The sequence below is a fragment of the Astatotilapia calliptera genome, chromosome 9 (genome assembly GCF_900246225.1).
Source record: "Astatotilapia calliptera chromosome 9, fAstCal1.2, whole genome shotgun sequence".
Taxonomy (NCBI): domain Eukaryota; kingdom Metazoa; phylum Chordata; class Actinopteri; order Cichliformes; family Cichlidae; genus Astatotilapia; species Astatotilapia calliptera.
Genome location: NC_039310.1, coordinates 14,790,202 through 14,805,970, shown reverse-complemented (window position 1 = coordinate 14,805,970; position 15,769 = coordinate 14,790,202). Strand labels below are relative to the sequence as shown.

The 15,769-nt window shown below is 43.8% G+C and overlaps 1 protein-coding gene across 1 annotated transcript; it reads right to left on the bottom strand.

Moving 5' to 3' along the window:
- Window positions 1-1,332: 1,332 nt before the first annotated feature.
- arxa (aristaless related homeobox a) lies at window positions 1,333-9,029 on the bottom strand. The gene is made up of 5 exons (XM_026180749.1): window positions 8,483-9,029; window positions 7,600-8,164; window positions 6,126-6,171; window positions 4,011-4,342; window positions 1,333-3,321 (listed from the first exon to the last, which is right to left on the bottom strand). The coding sequence occupies exons 1-5, from the start codon at window positions 8,670-8,672 to the stop codon at window positions 3,054-3,056; spliced, it is 1,401 nt and encodes a 466-aa protein (XP_026036534.1). The 5' UTR covers window positions 8,673-9,029; the 3' UTR covers window positions 1,333-3,053.
- Between the last annotated feature and the right edge of the window lie 6,740 nt (window positions 9,030-15,769).

The window sequence follows — 15,769 nt, the reverse complement described above, 5'->3', positions numbered from 1 at the left end:
CAGAGCCATTGGCCTTCGACAGCATTTCAATTTTCTCGCCTTTTTGCGCTGCAAAGAAAGTTTAAGCCTCGCTCCCAGCGGGTCACCCGCCTCCTGGCATTCCCCAGATATTAGGGACAAATTGGTTTGCCATTCATTAGTTATATTCACAATAAGATTAAAACTTCCCGGACAATCTCATCAAAACCCTATACAGGAAAAAAACACACACGCTCCACCGAGCTTGAGCAAAAGAATGGGGGAAATTTTAAAAAACATGGAGCTCTCACACATCGTGGATGGTGGTTTGGGCACATAGGAGAAAATTGGTTTTTATCTCTTTTTTTTTCGGCATTATGCTCCAAGGGGCGGCTGGATGACTTTGTCAGAAGCTGCATTGGGATAAATTCAGATACATCTTTCCATCAGTCTACTGCCGGATCTAATTCCTGCATGTTTGGAGTAAAATGGCTGATTAACAGGTATAAGATCATAAAGCAAAGAGCACTGAAGGGACAAGAACAGGTTTTCTTCTTCTTCCATAGATGCACACAATAAAAACATGGGCTACATTAATCCGCAGGGTAATTTCACGCGATTTGGTCGGGCACCGAGGAGAGTAACCATTGATTGCTGTAATAGTCCTGCATCAGTATAGCGAGATCCAATGGAGAGAGAGAGAGAGGAGGGGAAGAGGGGGGGATTGAGGGGAATTAACTCTACGAGGTTGTGTGTGTGAAAGCAGTTTGATGAAGTGGTTTGTTACTTCATTAATGACAAAGGGGACTCGCTTCCATCGAGACGGCATTACAGATGTTAAGACCAATTTAGCGCCTTTAAAGGGTTTTAAAGGAAGTTTTGTGACGGGCCCCCCAAGATAAAGTGGGCGATCTAATTGAAAACCCCTCTCCTTTGTCGCGCGTTTCACATGTTGGGGATTAAGCTCATGAATATATGGTCAGTATTTTGTCAACTCCACTGAAGAGGATAGACGCACGCAGCGCACCGGATTAAACACCTCGTGGATTTTGGCTTTCTGCAGGTGGAGCTGCATCTCGATAGATTCCTCTTCTTTGTTTCAGCTGGCCTGCAGGCATGAGTGAACACCAGGCAACCTGTGAGTGAAGCTGGCTGGATATTTATTTTACATTCCAGCATTGCTCTCTAATGGCACCGGTGGCATACATTTAAAATAAATAAATAAATAAATATTCAATTTAAGACAGAAAGCGTATTTTTTTTCCATAACACTTTTTATTAATAGTTCTATAATATTCTATTTCGCATTATTTAATTTTCCTGGTTTTAGGCCTATGTGAGTCCTAAAGGAATCTGAAATAATAAACGATAACAAATTTTACCAATGTAATTTATTCAAATTAGTTATATTAAACCAGGAAACGTACAATCACTTAATAATTATAAGAAAAACAAAAACAAAAAGCGTCCTTCACTCATTTCCTTAAGGGGGGTAGGGAGGGTGACATAAATAATTATCTAAAAACCTAATAATTGATAAACACGGGTGGAATTCTACACAGGGCGACATTCATTACACACTACACCGAGTGCAAAGGATCAAAACACGGTCTCTTGAAATATACACGACCTTGTTTTGATTTTTTTTTTTTTTACTTCCCCCCCCCCTTTTTTATTTTTTATTTTTTAAACGCAGTATGTACAGTTTTCTCTCACACAGTCAGGTCATTAAAGAAACACCAGATCTCTACGCTGCTCGCGTGCCCTGCAGTCACACTCAGCGGAAATGCCACCGCTGCGATAATCAGACAGGGAGGAGAAAAATTGCAGTAAATTTACAGAAATCTCGTGCTGACGTGGACTCAAACCACCTTAAACCACACTGAACTGATACAGGGATTTAAAAATATAGGCCTATATATATTTATATATATATATACGTATATATGACGGCTGAGTGTGACGGTCGGGTAGGCGAGCAGTGGAGAGGAGTCAGGCTTGTAGAAGAGAAGGCTATGGAAGGTCTATGGACAGTTTTCCTTTGGTTCAGGGTGGACCTCCTCCAACACGCCTTTGTCATAGATGCAGACCTGCTCAGCCCACATCAGTGCATACAGATTAAGCAGTGTTAATGTCGAGCACTCGCCGTTGTCCACATTTGAAGTAGCACAAGATTTCTTTCTAGAAGTCTGGGTTCCCCTGCGGTTCTTCAGCTCTCACAGCGCGCGCGTGCGTGTGTGTGTGTGTGTGTGTGTGTGTGGAAGATGACAGACTCTTAAGTAAAAACAGCCTGAAGATGGTCGGTTAAAAAAAAGAAAAAGGTGTTTTTAAAATAATTGAATGCAGAGAAAGAATTAGAAAAATGCACAGAAACTGTGGATTAAAAACGGCCTTTTGGTGTCACCCACATTTATTAAAAACAATTAGGTTAAAATGGATTACAATAAGTGGACACAGTTTTAATCTAGTTAAATTGTATTTAATATTTAAATAACGTAAAGGCCTTTGGAATGTCGCAAAAGTGAAGTAGAAATACTCAAAATATTTGTACTTAAGTACATTATTTTAGTAAATATACTTCCACCTTCCTCCAATGGTGATTTTTTTATTTTATTTATTAATTTAATTGTATTTTTTTTTATCTATTTGGTAGTTAGACTGTGTAAGTCACGTTCATGTATACTATAAAAGAATCAAGAAATATTTAAAAGTCTTCTGTTAGACTGTGTCTTAAAATAACCAAATGTGGAAACATTTTAAAAAGTTAAATATGTAATTTAGTGGACTGTCTGTCAGGGAAGTGTGTGTATGGAGTGTAAAGCAATGTAATAATAACTGCAATTACCACGCACACACACACACACACACACACACCCCTTTATAAAACCAGTGCTCCTTTAAATTTGGTCGTGCTATTTTTGGGGGTGGGGAAACATGAGGTAACAGGGATGGCTAAACATGGAGGGGGGGGGGGCAAACAGGACTTCAGCTTCCAGAGGTACAAATGGGGTATTTGGAGAAGTTTTGGGTGGGTGGGGTGTCGTGGGATGGGACATAAGCCCAGGACGGGGAGGTCTAGAGCTGGTGTTGAGTGTTCAGCACACCTCCTTCCCTGTGGCTCCGGTGGGCAGGATGTTTAGCTGGGTGAGCTGAGCTGAGTGTTCCTTGGCCTTGAGGCGCAGCGCGGCGATACTCGAGGCTCTGCGGTCCGCTGCGGCTGAAGAAGTAGTAGTGGAGGAAGATGAGGAAGGGTCAGGGAGGACGGGCCCCGTGTGGGAGGGGTTCTCTACAGGAGGTGCGGGCTGACGGAGGAGAGCTGCAGCGGTGGAAGCACTGGTCAGAGGACCCATACTGGAGAAGAGCCTGAAAGAAGAACAAAATGCAGAAATCTATATATATTATTTGAAATTAAAACCATATTCAAGTTTAATTTATGCATTTCACTCTCTTTGCTTCCTACATCAGAGTGCAGGATGACCCAAAATCCTGTCAGTGTGATGGCGTACGAAGAGGAACAGTATTGCCTGCTCATTAGAATTCTCAAACCTCCTCCTTGGAAAGATTTATGTCATGTATTCCATGCTGACTTCTTTTATATTAAAGCTAAATAGAAAGCATAATGGTGTATAATGGAGAAGGTAACTGTGGCATATGGAGAGTATCGTGTCACCCCTCCTCACAGCTTGTCTTGCACAATCACACGTTCTGTTAATTTATTAAGGTGTTTGACAGAGTGATTACATGCCACTGTGAATGGTTAACAGTATAACATATTTGTAATCAGACACTGAGATAAACAGTGAGGGAGTGTGACTGAGGATTAGTGTAAACATCACTCATTAGAGTTGCTGGCAGTTTATTTTAAGCTCTAATGCTGCTCTGCATTTTCTGTCTGTGTCTGCCTCTAAAATTGTTGTCATTTACTGTAAAACACAGGAATAAACATGAAGGTCAATTTTTTATTGGAGGAACAAAGTCCAACGGGAGATGCGTTGTCCAAAGAATTATCATTCATTAGATCCAAGGGAAGTCTGTCGATCGGTGCAGCTTACCTGCCAAAAGTGGGTCCAATAAAGGCAGGGTGGCGAAACATGGCAGCCGTGCCCAGGAAGGTGCCCAGGCCGAGTGGGGCAGCCAAGGGTGGGCCAGAGCCGTTGTGAGGTGGTGGAGCCAAGCCTGGGAAGGCTGCAGCTGCAGCTGCTGCAGCCGTCCATGCAGACTCCAGAGCTGGATGTGGGTGAGGAGGGAAGGGTCCTCCCTCTAGGTAGTGGCTGAGAGGATGGCCCGCTGCAAGAGGGCCTGGAAATGGCAGGCCTGACGGGTGGCCCTGCACCCCGGCCTTCTCGCGTTTCCTCCACTTGGCCCTTCGGTTTTGAAACCACACCTGAGGGCAGAAAAAGATGAGAAACACATTAGTATTAGGAGCAAGATGGCAGATACAACACAAAAAGATATTACTTTTACACTAATAAGTGATAAAGGAGAAAAGAAAGAGCAAATTTCCTACACAGAGGCAAAAGAGGCGTCTGCTCAAAGCTAGTTGTAACCCAGGTTAAAATTAGATCTATAACTCTCTATCCTGCTTACTTCACAGCAATGTCGCACTCTAATTAACATAATCTCTATTGAATGTTGTGTCAGTGTAGTCTAATAGTTGTCTAGTTCAGGTGGTGGCCAACAGGCGGAAAGTCACCGGTAATTACATGCAAGGTAAACCCCGCCGCTCACGGTCCCTTAAATCTACTTTCTGTCTAATTAAACCCTCCTCCCTGTAGACGGGCTTCGGGTGGGGAGAGATAATTAAGAGCGGTGTTAACAAAAGATCCAGAAAATTACCGCTGAACTGGCTCCAATAACAATTAATGCGCTTTAAATTAAATTCTTAAGAGACGTCGAACGAGTGACTTCCATCCAAGAGACTATTTAACTTTCCCACGCATCCACTGTTGCCCAGTTTGCACTGCAGAAGCACGGGACTCTCACAATGAGCAAAATGTCAACATGTGGAAAGTGACTGAACAGAGCAGGGGCTTGAGCGACAGGCACTGTGCGCGTGCACGCACGCACGCACACACACACACACACACACACACACACACACACACACACACACACACACACACACACACACACACACACACACACACACACACACACACACACACAATTCCCAGAGGGCTGTTTAGCATTACACAGCCCCTCGGGAATTTATGAGTTTTTATCACCTCCTGATGGCGCCCGTTAAGTGATTTGTTCACCTACGGCCCCTAAAGAGACATCTGTTGTTTTACCTTCGGCCATAACATCTCGGAGCTTCCACCGTGTTTGAACTGTCTCTCTGGTTATGAGCCCGGGCTTTCGACATGCAAGCCACGCTTTCAGTGCAAAGCGAAGGAGAGAGGGAGGGAGAGAGGAGGGGGGGCATGGACGGATGGATGGATGGAGAGAGAGTGGGATTGGGGGGTTGTTGGTGGTGGAGGGGTGAGGGGGAGCAAACACCTTTAATGGTCTCTCATTCGCTCCCAAGTGCAGAGCATCGGATCAATGCAGGTCTATTGCAATCACATAATGGGAAATCAAATAGCATTATCCCTCCCCTCTTTCTCTCCCTCCCCTCCCTCCACCTCCTCTCTCTTTCATTCTTTTTTTTTGCACACGCACACACACACACACACACACACACACACACACACACACACACACACACACACACACACACACACCTCGGCCTCGCCCCCTATCTGTGTCCTCTGATGGGAATTCAAACACCATCTCATCCCGGGAATACAGACAGTGTTTGCTCCTGCACTAAGTATGCTTTTTATGAATCGCCGGCCTCGGCTTAATAGCCACTAAAACGTCCCCAGTTTGCGTGTAATAACATTCAATAACAGGAAGGACCTTCCCCGCGCAGCGACTGGGGCCATTTAACACATTTTACTGTAATAAATTATTGCCTCAAATTGGCCCGTAATCGTTGATCCTCAATCAGTGACGCATATCACCGGTTATTATCCAGCGCTGCATATCGGAGACATTTTATAGAGGACAGATAAAACATTAGAGGATGCTGCTTTTCCTTTTCTCCCCTCCACCCCCTCCCTTATATTTGATTTACAAGTCAAGCTTCTCTTTTTTTCAGATAAAAGAAACACGGAGCCACTTACTTGAACGCGGGCTTCGGTGAGATCCAGGCGCATTGCGAGCTCTTCTCTAAAAAAAAATTAAATAAAAAGAATAACAAAGACAGAAAGAGGAAGGGAGAAAAAGCAGAGAGACAGTAAGAAAAGATTCAAGGTTACAGGCCACCATTTGGAAGCAACGCAGAATTGCTGTTTTGTCCCCTCCTGTTGTTCACTGTCAACAATAGACGACCAAAAATAGGCTGGATTTTTCCCCCTCTCTTCCCCGACATGAACTGCAGAAAGACGCCATAGCCATATTCTATTTTCCCTGTCACGGATGGAAAGAAATAGGCCTAGTGATTGTTAGATTTTCCTTAGCCAAGGCCTGTCACCGTAACAACATAATGGTTGAAATAATGACATCTAAACTAGCCTGCCACAAAGCAATTGACGCTCCCTTCAGCTATACACAAGATGAGCTCGCGGTTCAAATTAGACCCACGAGTCGCCTTAAAGTAGATCGACTGAAAAATAAAATAAAAAATATATATGAATAATCCCCAATAGGAAAATTGGAAAAATTAATTTTGCGTGATGTTTCAGAAGAAAAGTCAGAAGTGTCAATTTAACAGAAAATGAATGAGATTGATTATTATTATTTGGTTATTTTATTTGGTTTTGGTTCAAACTACTAAAAAAAAATAAAAATAAAAATCCTGGATAACATAATTTTAACAAAATGTATAAAATATCAGCTTGTAAAGCTCTGGATTTCTTTCAGTGTGTGTGTGTGTGTATGTGTAGGAACAACGCGTTTGTACACCTGCCCTTGGGTTAGGCCCTGACTTTGAGCTCGCAGTATCATGTCCAACAGGTAACCTGAGCTGCTCCACTTAATTATTCCTCCACGCAGGAACACCGCTGCCATATGTAGAAGCAGGCACTGGGTTTCTTTCCTTCTTTTTTTAATAAGGGGGGGTCTCCCCGTTAGCACTTACAGGCCCATTGTGCTCAGTTATTTAAAGCACGGATTTAGTGTGGGGCATTTTATGAGCTGTGATCGGCGCAGTGTCCTGTTACACACGCGTGGAATTACTGGGACTGTTTCTGAAAAATTTTTATGGGCTAGGGGAAGTGTTTATTTAAAAATAAATGCAATTAATTATCGCCTTCAGTTATGGAAGTATGAAGGAACATATGGCTCGTTTAAGGTTTAAGCGTGTTCATTTAACTCTTAGCTATAATAATAATAATAATAATAATAATAATAATAATAATAATAATAATAATAATAATAATGTAGGGCAACGCAGTTATATATATGTTTTACATGGAAATTAAAATTCAATTTAATAGGCCTACAATCGTCCCTTTTAAATTCGTTAAGGAGTGATGCAGAATAACTGAAAATAAACTGTATTTAATCAAGTTAAAATTTTACAATAAAAAAACAACATTTTTTCCAAACACTTCCTGTTTTGTTTTGTTTTTTCTTTTCTTTTCTCTTTTCTCTCACCTGGTGAAGACATCGGGGTAGTGAGTCTTCTGGAAAGCTCTCTCCAGCTCCTCCAGCTGGTAACTGGTGAAGGTAGTCCTGTATCTTCTCTGCTTCCGTTTCAGCATCCCTTCCTCCGAGTCACTGCCCGCCGACAGACACACGCTGTCTTCCCCGTCCCTCACGTCCCCATCCCCGGCGTTCAAACTCTCCCTCTCCTCGTCCTTCGGGGATAGCGCCACCGCGTCCCCGCAGCCCTCTTCTTCCTTCCCTGCGTCCTCCTCGAACTTCAGCGGACCGAGCTCCACCAGTCCCATGCTGCCATCCTCCGAGGCCTCTCCGGGGCTCTGGTCACCCTCTCCCCGGCTCAGCGACGCGTTCTCTCGGTAGGACTTGCTACGGCTGATGCTCACCTGTGGCGCCTGGCTGATTTTGAGGCTTTCGCTAGCTTGCTCCAGCAGGAGCCTTTCCCTCTCCAGCTTCTCTGCGTGCTCATGGAGATACTTCCCCCCAGGTCCGTACAGCCGGCGGAGCTTTGGAGGCAGGTGCATGTCAGCGCTGAGAGAGATTGGCTCTTTAGTTGGCCCTGAGAGAGAAGCGTGAGAAGGATGTCAAAAATAACGAACAGGCACTTCAATTTTCTTCAAAGCTAAAATAAAATGTAATATTTTCACCGGCCTTTAAAATGGCCTGCTTAGTCGTGGAAACACTTTAATTAATCAAAGAGAGATTCTTGGGGCTATAATGGGCTCACCTACAAGCTTCATTAGAGCAACTCCTGCAGAAGCGTTACTCACATACTTTAGGGCTAAATTAGTTTGCTTTGTTACCAATTCACCCCTCCTTACAAAACTGCCAACCGATGTAAACTATCATTCCAATTTTCCCTTTAAAATAAACTCACCGTCGGCGGTCCTGTCGAGCTCCACTCTGCCGGGCAGACCCGTCAAACTTTGAGCCCCTATCAGTCTGACCTTACAGGGACTCCTGCGGCCCAGAATGCTGTCTATGCAGTAAGAGGAGAGCAGTGTCGGGGATTTACTGCTCTTCCTCTCGCCCCGGTCGTGGATATCTTCCTCAAACTGACCGCTCATGTCGACGCTTCGGTTTGTCTTTCGGTAACGCCTGTCAGTCTCCCTCTCTCTACCTCTCTGCCCTTCCTCTCTCTCGGGGTCTTCTTCTTCTTCTTTTTTTCTTCGGCTCCTCTCAGGCCGGCTCGTCTGTTTACCGGGACCGCTCACTCCTCCCTCCTTCTCCTTCTCCTCTCTCCCCTCTGTCACTCCTGTGTCACACTCTCAGCTAATGACAGACAGCGGTTTGGCTGCCTCGCGTTGTGCTCCGGGTCTGCCAGGCGTTTCTCCGCTCCGCGCGCTCGCTCAGCATAGGCTACGTGTGGGCTGTTGCTGCGCTCTTGATTGGCTGGTATGTGTATGTGGGGAGAGAGACAGCGCGCAGCTGCTTTATATATTTTACATTAAAGTTAATTTGAGGGAGAGGCGACAAAACCCGACATGGACTTCGCATTCCTCCGCGGAACGGACTCAAGCGGATGGAACAGCAAAATCCAAAGAAACTAAAAAAAAACAACAAAAAAATAACGACTTCTCCAGCTCGTTGGTGTAAAATGTCTCTAACACCTTTACTTACTCTAATTTATTAGCGATATAGCCTCATAAAGCAATGGGGTGCTGACAGGCTAACAATGTCATTAGCACAATGACTTTGGAGGAAAGTACCACACATAAGGCTACAAAGCACAATTTCACAGCTTTTTTCCTTCCCCAGGTAACACGCCATTTCATTTCAAAATAAAAGCACACGCGTAAACGATAAAAATAATAATAGCTGACTTTTAAGTTGATGTTGCTGGCTTACTGGTGCTAGCTAACCGGGTATGTGCATAAAAGAGAGTTGGGGCCTATCAGCTTTTTTGGGGTAAAGGCCCACTAACAGCTAGCCTACCTGCCAAGTACATTGTATATATAAAATATGGTATTAGCAGTATAATTTATAATACTACTCGGGACTAGTAATGCCCATAATGACGAGGATATTTAGATTTTTTTATTAGTAATTTTATAACATAACGATAACATTAAAAAAATACTATACTAATATAATAATAATAATAATAATAATAATAATAATAATAATAATAATAATAATAAGGAATAGGCTTTTGTCTTCTTTGATCATTTCCATGGTCTTTATTATTACTTTTCTACTATAATGATAACTATAACATTTTAGGCTATGAGTTTAGTTTTAAACTCATGGCTAATCCTTGTGCCAACATGCAAAAAAAAGAAAACAAAAATCTGGCGCGGAGTTTGTGTTTAACCACTGCACCTGCGTGAGCCATGTCACAGACTGAGTCACATAGAAATATAAAAGATCAACACAGAGATCAGAATTTTGTAGCTTTTAAAAACAAAAGTTTATTTTGACAGGAGTATAAGCATTAATGCATGCATCTATCTATCTATCTATCTATCTATCTATCTATCTATCTATCTATCTATCTATCTATCTATCTATCTATCTATCTATCTATCTATCTATCTATCTATCTATGTCTTACTTTCTGTCTCTCTTCAATTGCCTGCTCTCTGCTGGAGTTGGGGATTGACTTAAAAAGTGAGGGTGGCGCGCGGTGATGAGACGCCGCACGGGGAGTCGCAGGGACTCCGCTGTGGAGAGGGGGAGAGATGGAGAGATGGATCGAGAATGTAATTTTAAATGAAAGTCTATTTAACCCGCTGTGAATGGCATGACCCCTATCCTCGCCTCAGAGCCCATCACTGTTAAAAGGATCATTTTCAGAATTCAATCCAAAAACTTCAGCAAGCTGCAATTTACTCTCTCCCACTCTCTCTCCTCTTCCCCTCAGTATATATCTGCCCAGCTAGAGCTTCACAGCAGACGAAAAATAACAATAAAATATATGTCCAAGATTGCACAAGCTGCCCCCCCCTTCTCTTCTCTTTTATCTATTTTTAAGTTAGAGCTTTACGGCCCCTTTTGTGATTGGAATTGGAATAAGAGCGCAATTGATCTCAGCAAAGTTAAGTTAAGGTGCAGGTCGCTTAGTATTAGAAGAAGGTAAACCCACCTAACTCGGTTTCATCTCCTTTTTTTCTTTTCATTTAAGAGCCTTACAAAAAGTTAACATAGCTGCTTTTATAGAAGTATCGGCGGGAGTGTAATATGAGAGGAAAAGTAATGCTTTTTTGATAGCATTAACCTTTCGTGGCGCACATTTCCTCAGAGGCCTGTGAAATCTGCGACACGAGACGGCACAAAGACAACAGCCAATATCGTCTCGTCATCCGCGTTCACGATAAAACACGCAGTCCTGCATGCTGTCACCTCACTGATGGTGTCACATTTAATCTATCTGCAACTTTTTATTATCATTATTATTATTTTTCTTTTATTTTGTGGTGTCACAAACTTCCGAGCTTGTTTATTTTGCACGCAAATCAATGTAATGAGTGTAATAACAATATAAAATGTTATGCCTTTTCCCTGCGCGGTCACAAACAGACGTGCGTAATACAGACGGGTATTTAGAGTCGCTCTGTAATTTGGGGGCCACAATTTGATTCATTTATCCGCACACTGTTATTAACCCTGTGGAAAAAGAGATGTCAGCCGCCATTTCAGCCAGCAGGACATCCGCGCTTTGTTTAAATGCACTAATTACGCGCATACATTAGAGGGGGACGGAATAGCCTGAGCGTAATTTTCACATTTTTCAGTTTCCCGTCTGTTTGACGTGCAGGTGAAGAGATGGCGGAAAGAGGCCGCCTTCAGTTGCAGCGCCACCTCCCCACCCCCTCCCCACCCTGTATTTTCATAACATCCTAACTTGATAATATCCAAGGGGAAACACCGGCTTGTGCGCTTTTCTGTTCGCTTAACGCTCGCATACTGTGGCTGTGCAGCTGTGAACTAGACCCTAGAAGTCCAGAGGCCTCTCAACACATTCACGCCAGTAGGAAACTAATGACGCATTTAGTAGTGCATGCGTGCATTTTAATGGCGTGCCTCGGCCTTTTTTTTTTTTTTAATCTGTAACGCATGCCTCGTCCTCTCTGAAGGCCAGGGAAGTGATACTCATGAAGTCCATCTAGGGCCAGCAGGTTGCGGTGGACCTATAGCAGGTCATTCAGCTGGCGCCATCTTCTGGACGGAATAGCAAATTGCTCGCACAGGTGAGCATATTGCACCATTCATGTGTAACCGCGCTTTCCTGCTCCATCCTCACCACTGCCTGTATTGCCAGTTCATATGGGTGGATTAAATGTAATCAAAGCGGAAACCTCCACCCACCTTTAGGAGACAGGTCTGCATGTGAGGCATTTCATATTATTATATTATTATTGTAATAATTTTTTTAAACTACTAATTTGCCGTTGCGTTTTCCGCTGCCCCCTCAAGTTTGCCTCCGCTTTGCATCGCCATGTTGCACCAACTGTCCTTGGTGACGACGGCACATCCTCCATCCATCCCCGCGCTCTGACATAATTGGACACTTGCTCTGCTTGAGAGGCCAAGCAGGAAAAAGAAGGAGAGAGAAAGCGAGTGTGTGTTGGGAGGGGAGGGAGGCTTTTAAGGCGCGCGTAAGCAAAGTTAATTAGCGGTTATTAACAGCCCGCATAATGAGAGCGAGAGGGAGTCAATTTAATGACTTTGTTAGCGCGAGTTCAGAGCGACAGGCGATGATCGAAACAACAAAGACGAGCGCGCACGCAGCCATCATGCGTAATTTCCAGCGGTAATGCGGTCTGATCAGAAACAAAGGGTTCTAATTTCGTTCAACTGACTCGATAATTTGTCCTTATGTAAGGAAAATAATTAATGACTTAATGCTTCAACAGAAGTAGCTTTCCTTGTGAGAGGGTTTTTTTGGAGGCCTAGTTTGCTGGAGAAGGTGGTAAGGAAATCAATTTCCAGACCCATAATTATTTACATCATGAATTTAAAACGTGGACGTGTGCCTCTGCTCCCAGTTAGTGCGCAGACGAGGGAGAGTCTATTAGGAGAGGAGAGGAGTTTCGCAGTCTCCTTCTCTCAAGCAAATTGTGTGTGGCAACAAATGGGCCACTTGTTATAATGTAGGATAATAGATTTAGATATTAGAACAAACAGCAAACCGCGAAGGATATGGACCGGATGTAGTTTGGCAAACCGTTAAATGTAATAATAAATGCAATATTTAATGCAGTTCATCAGTGCAGATCTGAAGGGTTTGGTGGCAGATGATTCCTGGTTATACTCTGGAGTCCAGCCTCATTCACGGCTGTATCCCCCCCCCCCCCCCCCATGTGCAGGTCACTGTGGCTACCGCCTCGCAAATCATCCAAGCGCCTGCATGCGCGTCTTTACTCATGATTTCATCATTCCACAGATGGGTTGAGTCGGAGGAAAGATGTGAGCGCCATTATCGATTGAGGGAACATGAGACGCCTGCGGGCCACTCTTGGATTCATGGCAGGTGGATAGGTCACCCACACGAGAGCGGCAATTTCACGGCCCTCATTGTCTCCACTGATTACTGCTTTGATCACAGGAATCAAGAGCCCGAGACTCTCGTAAACCTCCAGCGTGGTCCAGGGAGCTCGCGAACTGAAGAGGTCATCATGCTTCATCATCACCATAACCATCGACATCATCATCCTCATCATCACCATCCTCATCATCACCGCTAGTTGACCATACCAACCTGGGGCGCTGTGTGTTTTCACAGGCGCGTTGCCCTTTTATTGATTGCGTGCCTTAATTTTAATTCGATTGCGCGAGTGTCAAAAATTCCGCAAGAATCATCCTAGTAATGAGATAATCAAAGTAATATATGCAAATCAGTTATGTTGCCAGCTTATCAAAACCGGAGTGCCCCCCCTTGAGTCTGAAGAAGTCCATTTATTCAGTTAGTGGCAATACCTTGCGCAAATGGCGCGATGCAAATGACAGTTGATTAGACTAAATTAAGAACCTCGTTTCTCCCTGACCTTGTCTGAGTTTTATGTAAATTCTTTTTTTCCCTTTTTTTTTTTTTTTTGCTTTAATGTGATAAAAGTGCATTTTTAAAACCTCGGCCTTTGTAGATCTGAACAATATTTTCCACGAGAAAAACAATGGCCAACCTCAAAACATAACTCAGTGTGTCAGTAGCTTGGATGATCCCCTGACTGGCTCTTTTGTGTCTGTCTTGCTGTCTGTCACAAATCTCAGTATACCTTGACCCTGGTGCAACACCCACAGTGACAGAAAGTGTACCGTGATAACTTCCTTGCTGTGGGGGAGTGTGCCTGGAAGATGGACTAGGTGTGGGCGCCTCTGGGTGTGGGTCTCCTTGTGTGTGCCTGTGTGTGTTTACACAATTATGTGTACTCATGTGTGTACCATAACATATTGTCTAAGGAGACAGAGAGAGTGCAGTTCAGACTTCCTCTCTGTGGGGTGTGCGGGGCCTGTAGATGGGAAAGGAATAAATCCAATATAGATTGCAGGGCTGCGCTGCCTCCCGCTGGGGACCCTCAGACTTGCAGGCCAGGATCGAAGTGCTTTTCTCCACCTAAATTGGCCCGAGAGGCCGCAGGAGCAGCCGAGCTACACCCCCAGCACTGGGACTGCCTACGACCTAATGATGGTGCTGGGGACAGACGCAGATATACTCATGCGTACACACAGACGGAGATGCACGCGTTTTATACGTACACACCCGAAACTCACACGCAATCATGCCCAGATTGATATAACATCAGTCACACTCTTGCACCAGTCAAACACACACTTTGAGAAGAAAACCACACAGATATAAACACACCCTCCTCGTTCTCTGATGTTGAACACACTCATTCCTTGTCCAAAGACCATTCACCTCAAGCCTTCCTCTTCACATCTTAGGCCACCCCTCAAACCTACCTCAGCTAAACTACAGATTTAGAGGAGGCATCCTCACTACCTGTTCGCACACTCCAGAGAGGGAGGAGTGAATAGCATAACTGGCACCACACCAAGTGTCTGGACTGATATGCACTGCTACCATTTGGTTCCCCTGCAAGGAAACCACCACCAGCTCCCCAATGCCATTACGCTTCCTGCCAAACGTCCCGGCACTGTCATTTTGGTTCTGTCCAGGGAGCTAATTCTATTTGTGATGATGTGCCGCTGGGAAGGGTCCAGAAACAGTGTGACAAAATATCCTATAGATGGACATTTGTGGCTCAGTGAGTCTCGGTACCCGCTCACAGGGCATTAAATGAACTACATAGCTCATCTCTAGAGTGTAGAGCTGGAAGATGTCATGAAAGACCGTGTGCCTTTTGCAGATACAGTTACATTTCTGCATTTTATAAACCATTTTAAATCACTTTTCTTTTCATGGGAAGATTTACGTCATCTTTCTAAACAGATTATTCTATAATGCAGATCGTAGCGCGATCTCACCAGCTCGCACGTCACAGTCTTGCTGGCTGTCTTCTCTGTTGCAGGGAACTCACTTATTACAAAATGAGTGTGGTTAAAAAGAGGATTCAGTGTTTTTAAACTGTTTCGTGGTTACTGCAAAGTGTAAGAGTTTATAGATATGCTATACCGTTTGCTTTGTAAGGCAGGACAGAGCTTTCCCATCCTGTAATAACACTGCTATAGAGCCACTGATATCCTGCTTTTTTGTGTTTGCACTACCATCTTGTATCTTTTCTCTCCTTCGTTTTGTCTTCTCTACTATTTTCCACTTTGTATTTTCTCCCTTTCAGCTCGCTCACGCCTCTCTTGTCTCTTGATACTGACACATCTTTTACCCTGTTGTCTTCAATAGTCCACTTGTGTCTTTGCTATGGAGCAATTCATTCAGTTGTCCCTGGCTACACCCGGCTGTTTTTTTGCTTGCAATTTTCAAGTATCGCCTTTTATTTATTTATTTTTAAAATTTAATAACTCATCTATGCCCTTGGGGAAAGCACATTTTGAGTTTATGCGTGTGTGTTTGTGTGCGGCGCAGACACAGAGGATGCATACTAAATATCCTGAATGCAAAGATAAGTACGTGCAGTACACAAACATAGGCCAGAAACACATACACGACAAAATCCTTTTGACATCAATAATTGGTAAATCCTCTGATTAACTTGTAAGAATTGTCCTTAGAGTGCTTAAGTAATTGTGTTTGTGTGTGTCCTTT

Bases quoted from the DNA above. Each gene is read 5' to 3' on its own strand.
- arxa (XM_026180749.1), bottom strand. From the start codon at position 8,672: ATGAGCGGTCAGTTTGAGGAAGATATCCACGACCGGGGCGAGAGGAAG. The intron at 6,172-7,599 runs GTGAGAGAAAAG...ATTTTTTTTTAG, and splicing joins TACCCCGATGTCTTCACCAG to AGAAGAGCTCGCAATGCGCC. The intron at 3,322-4,010 runs GTAAGCTGCACC...TTCTTCTTTCAG, and splicing joins ATTGGACCCACTTTTGGCAG to GCTCTTCTCCAGTATGGGTC.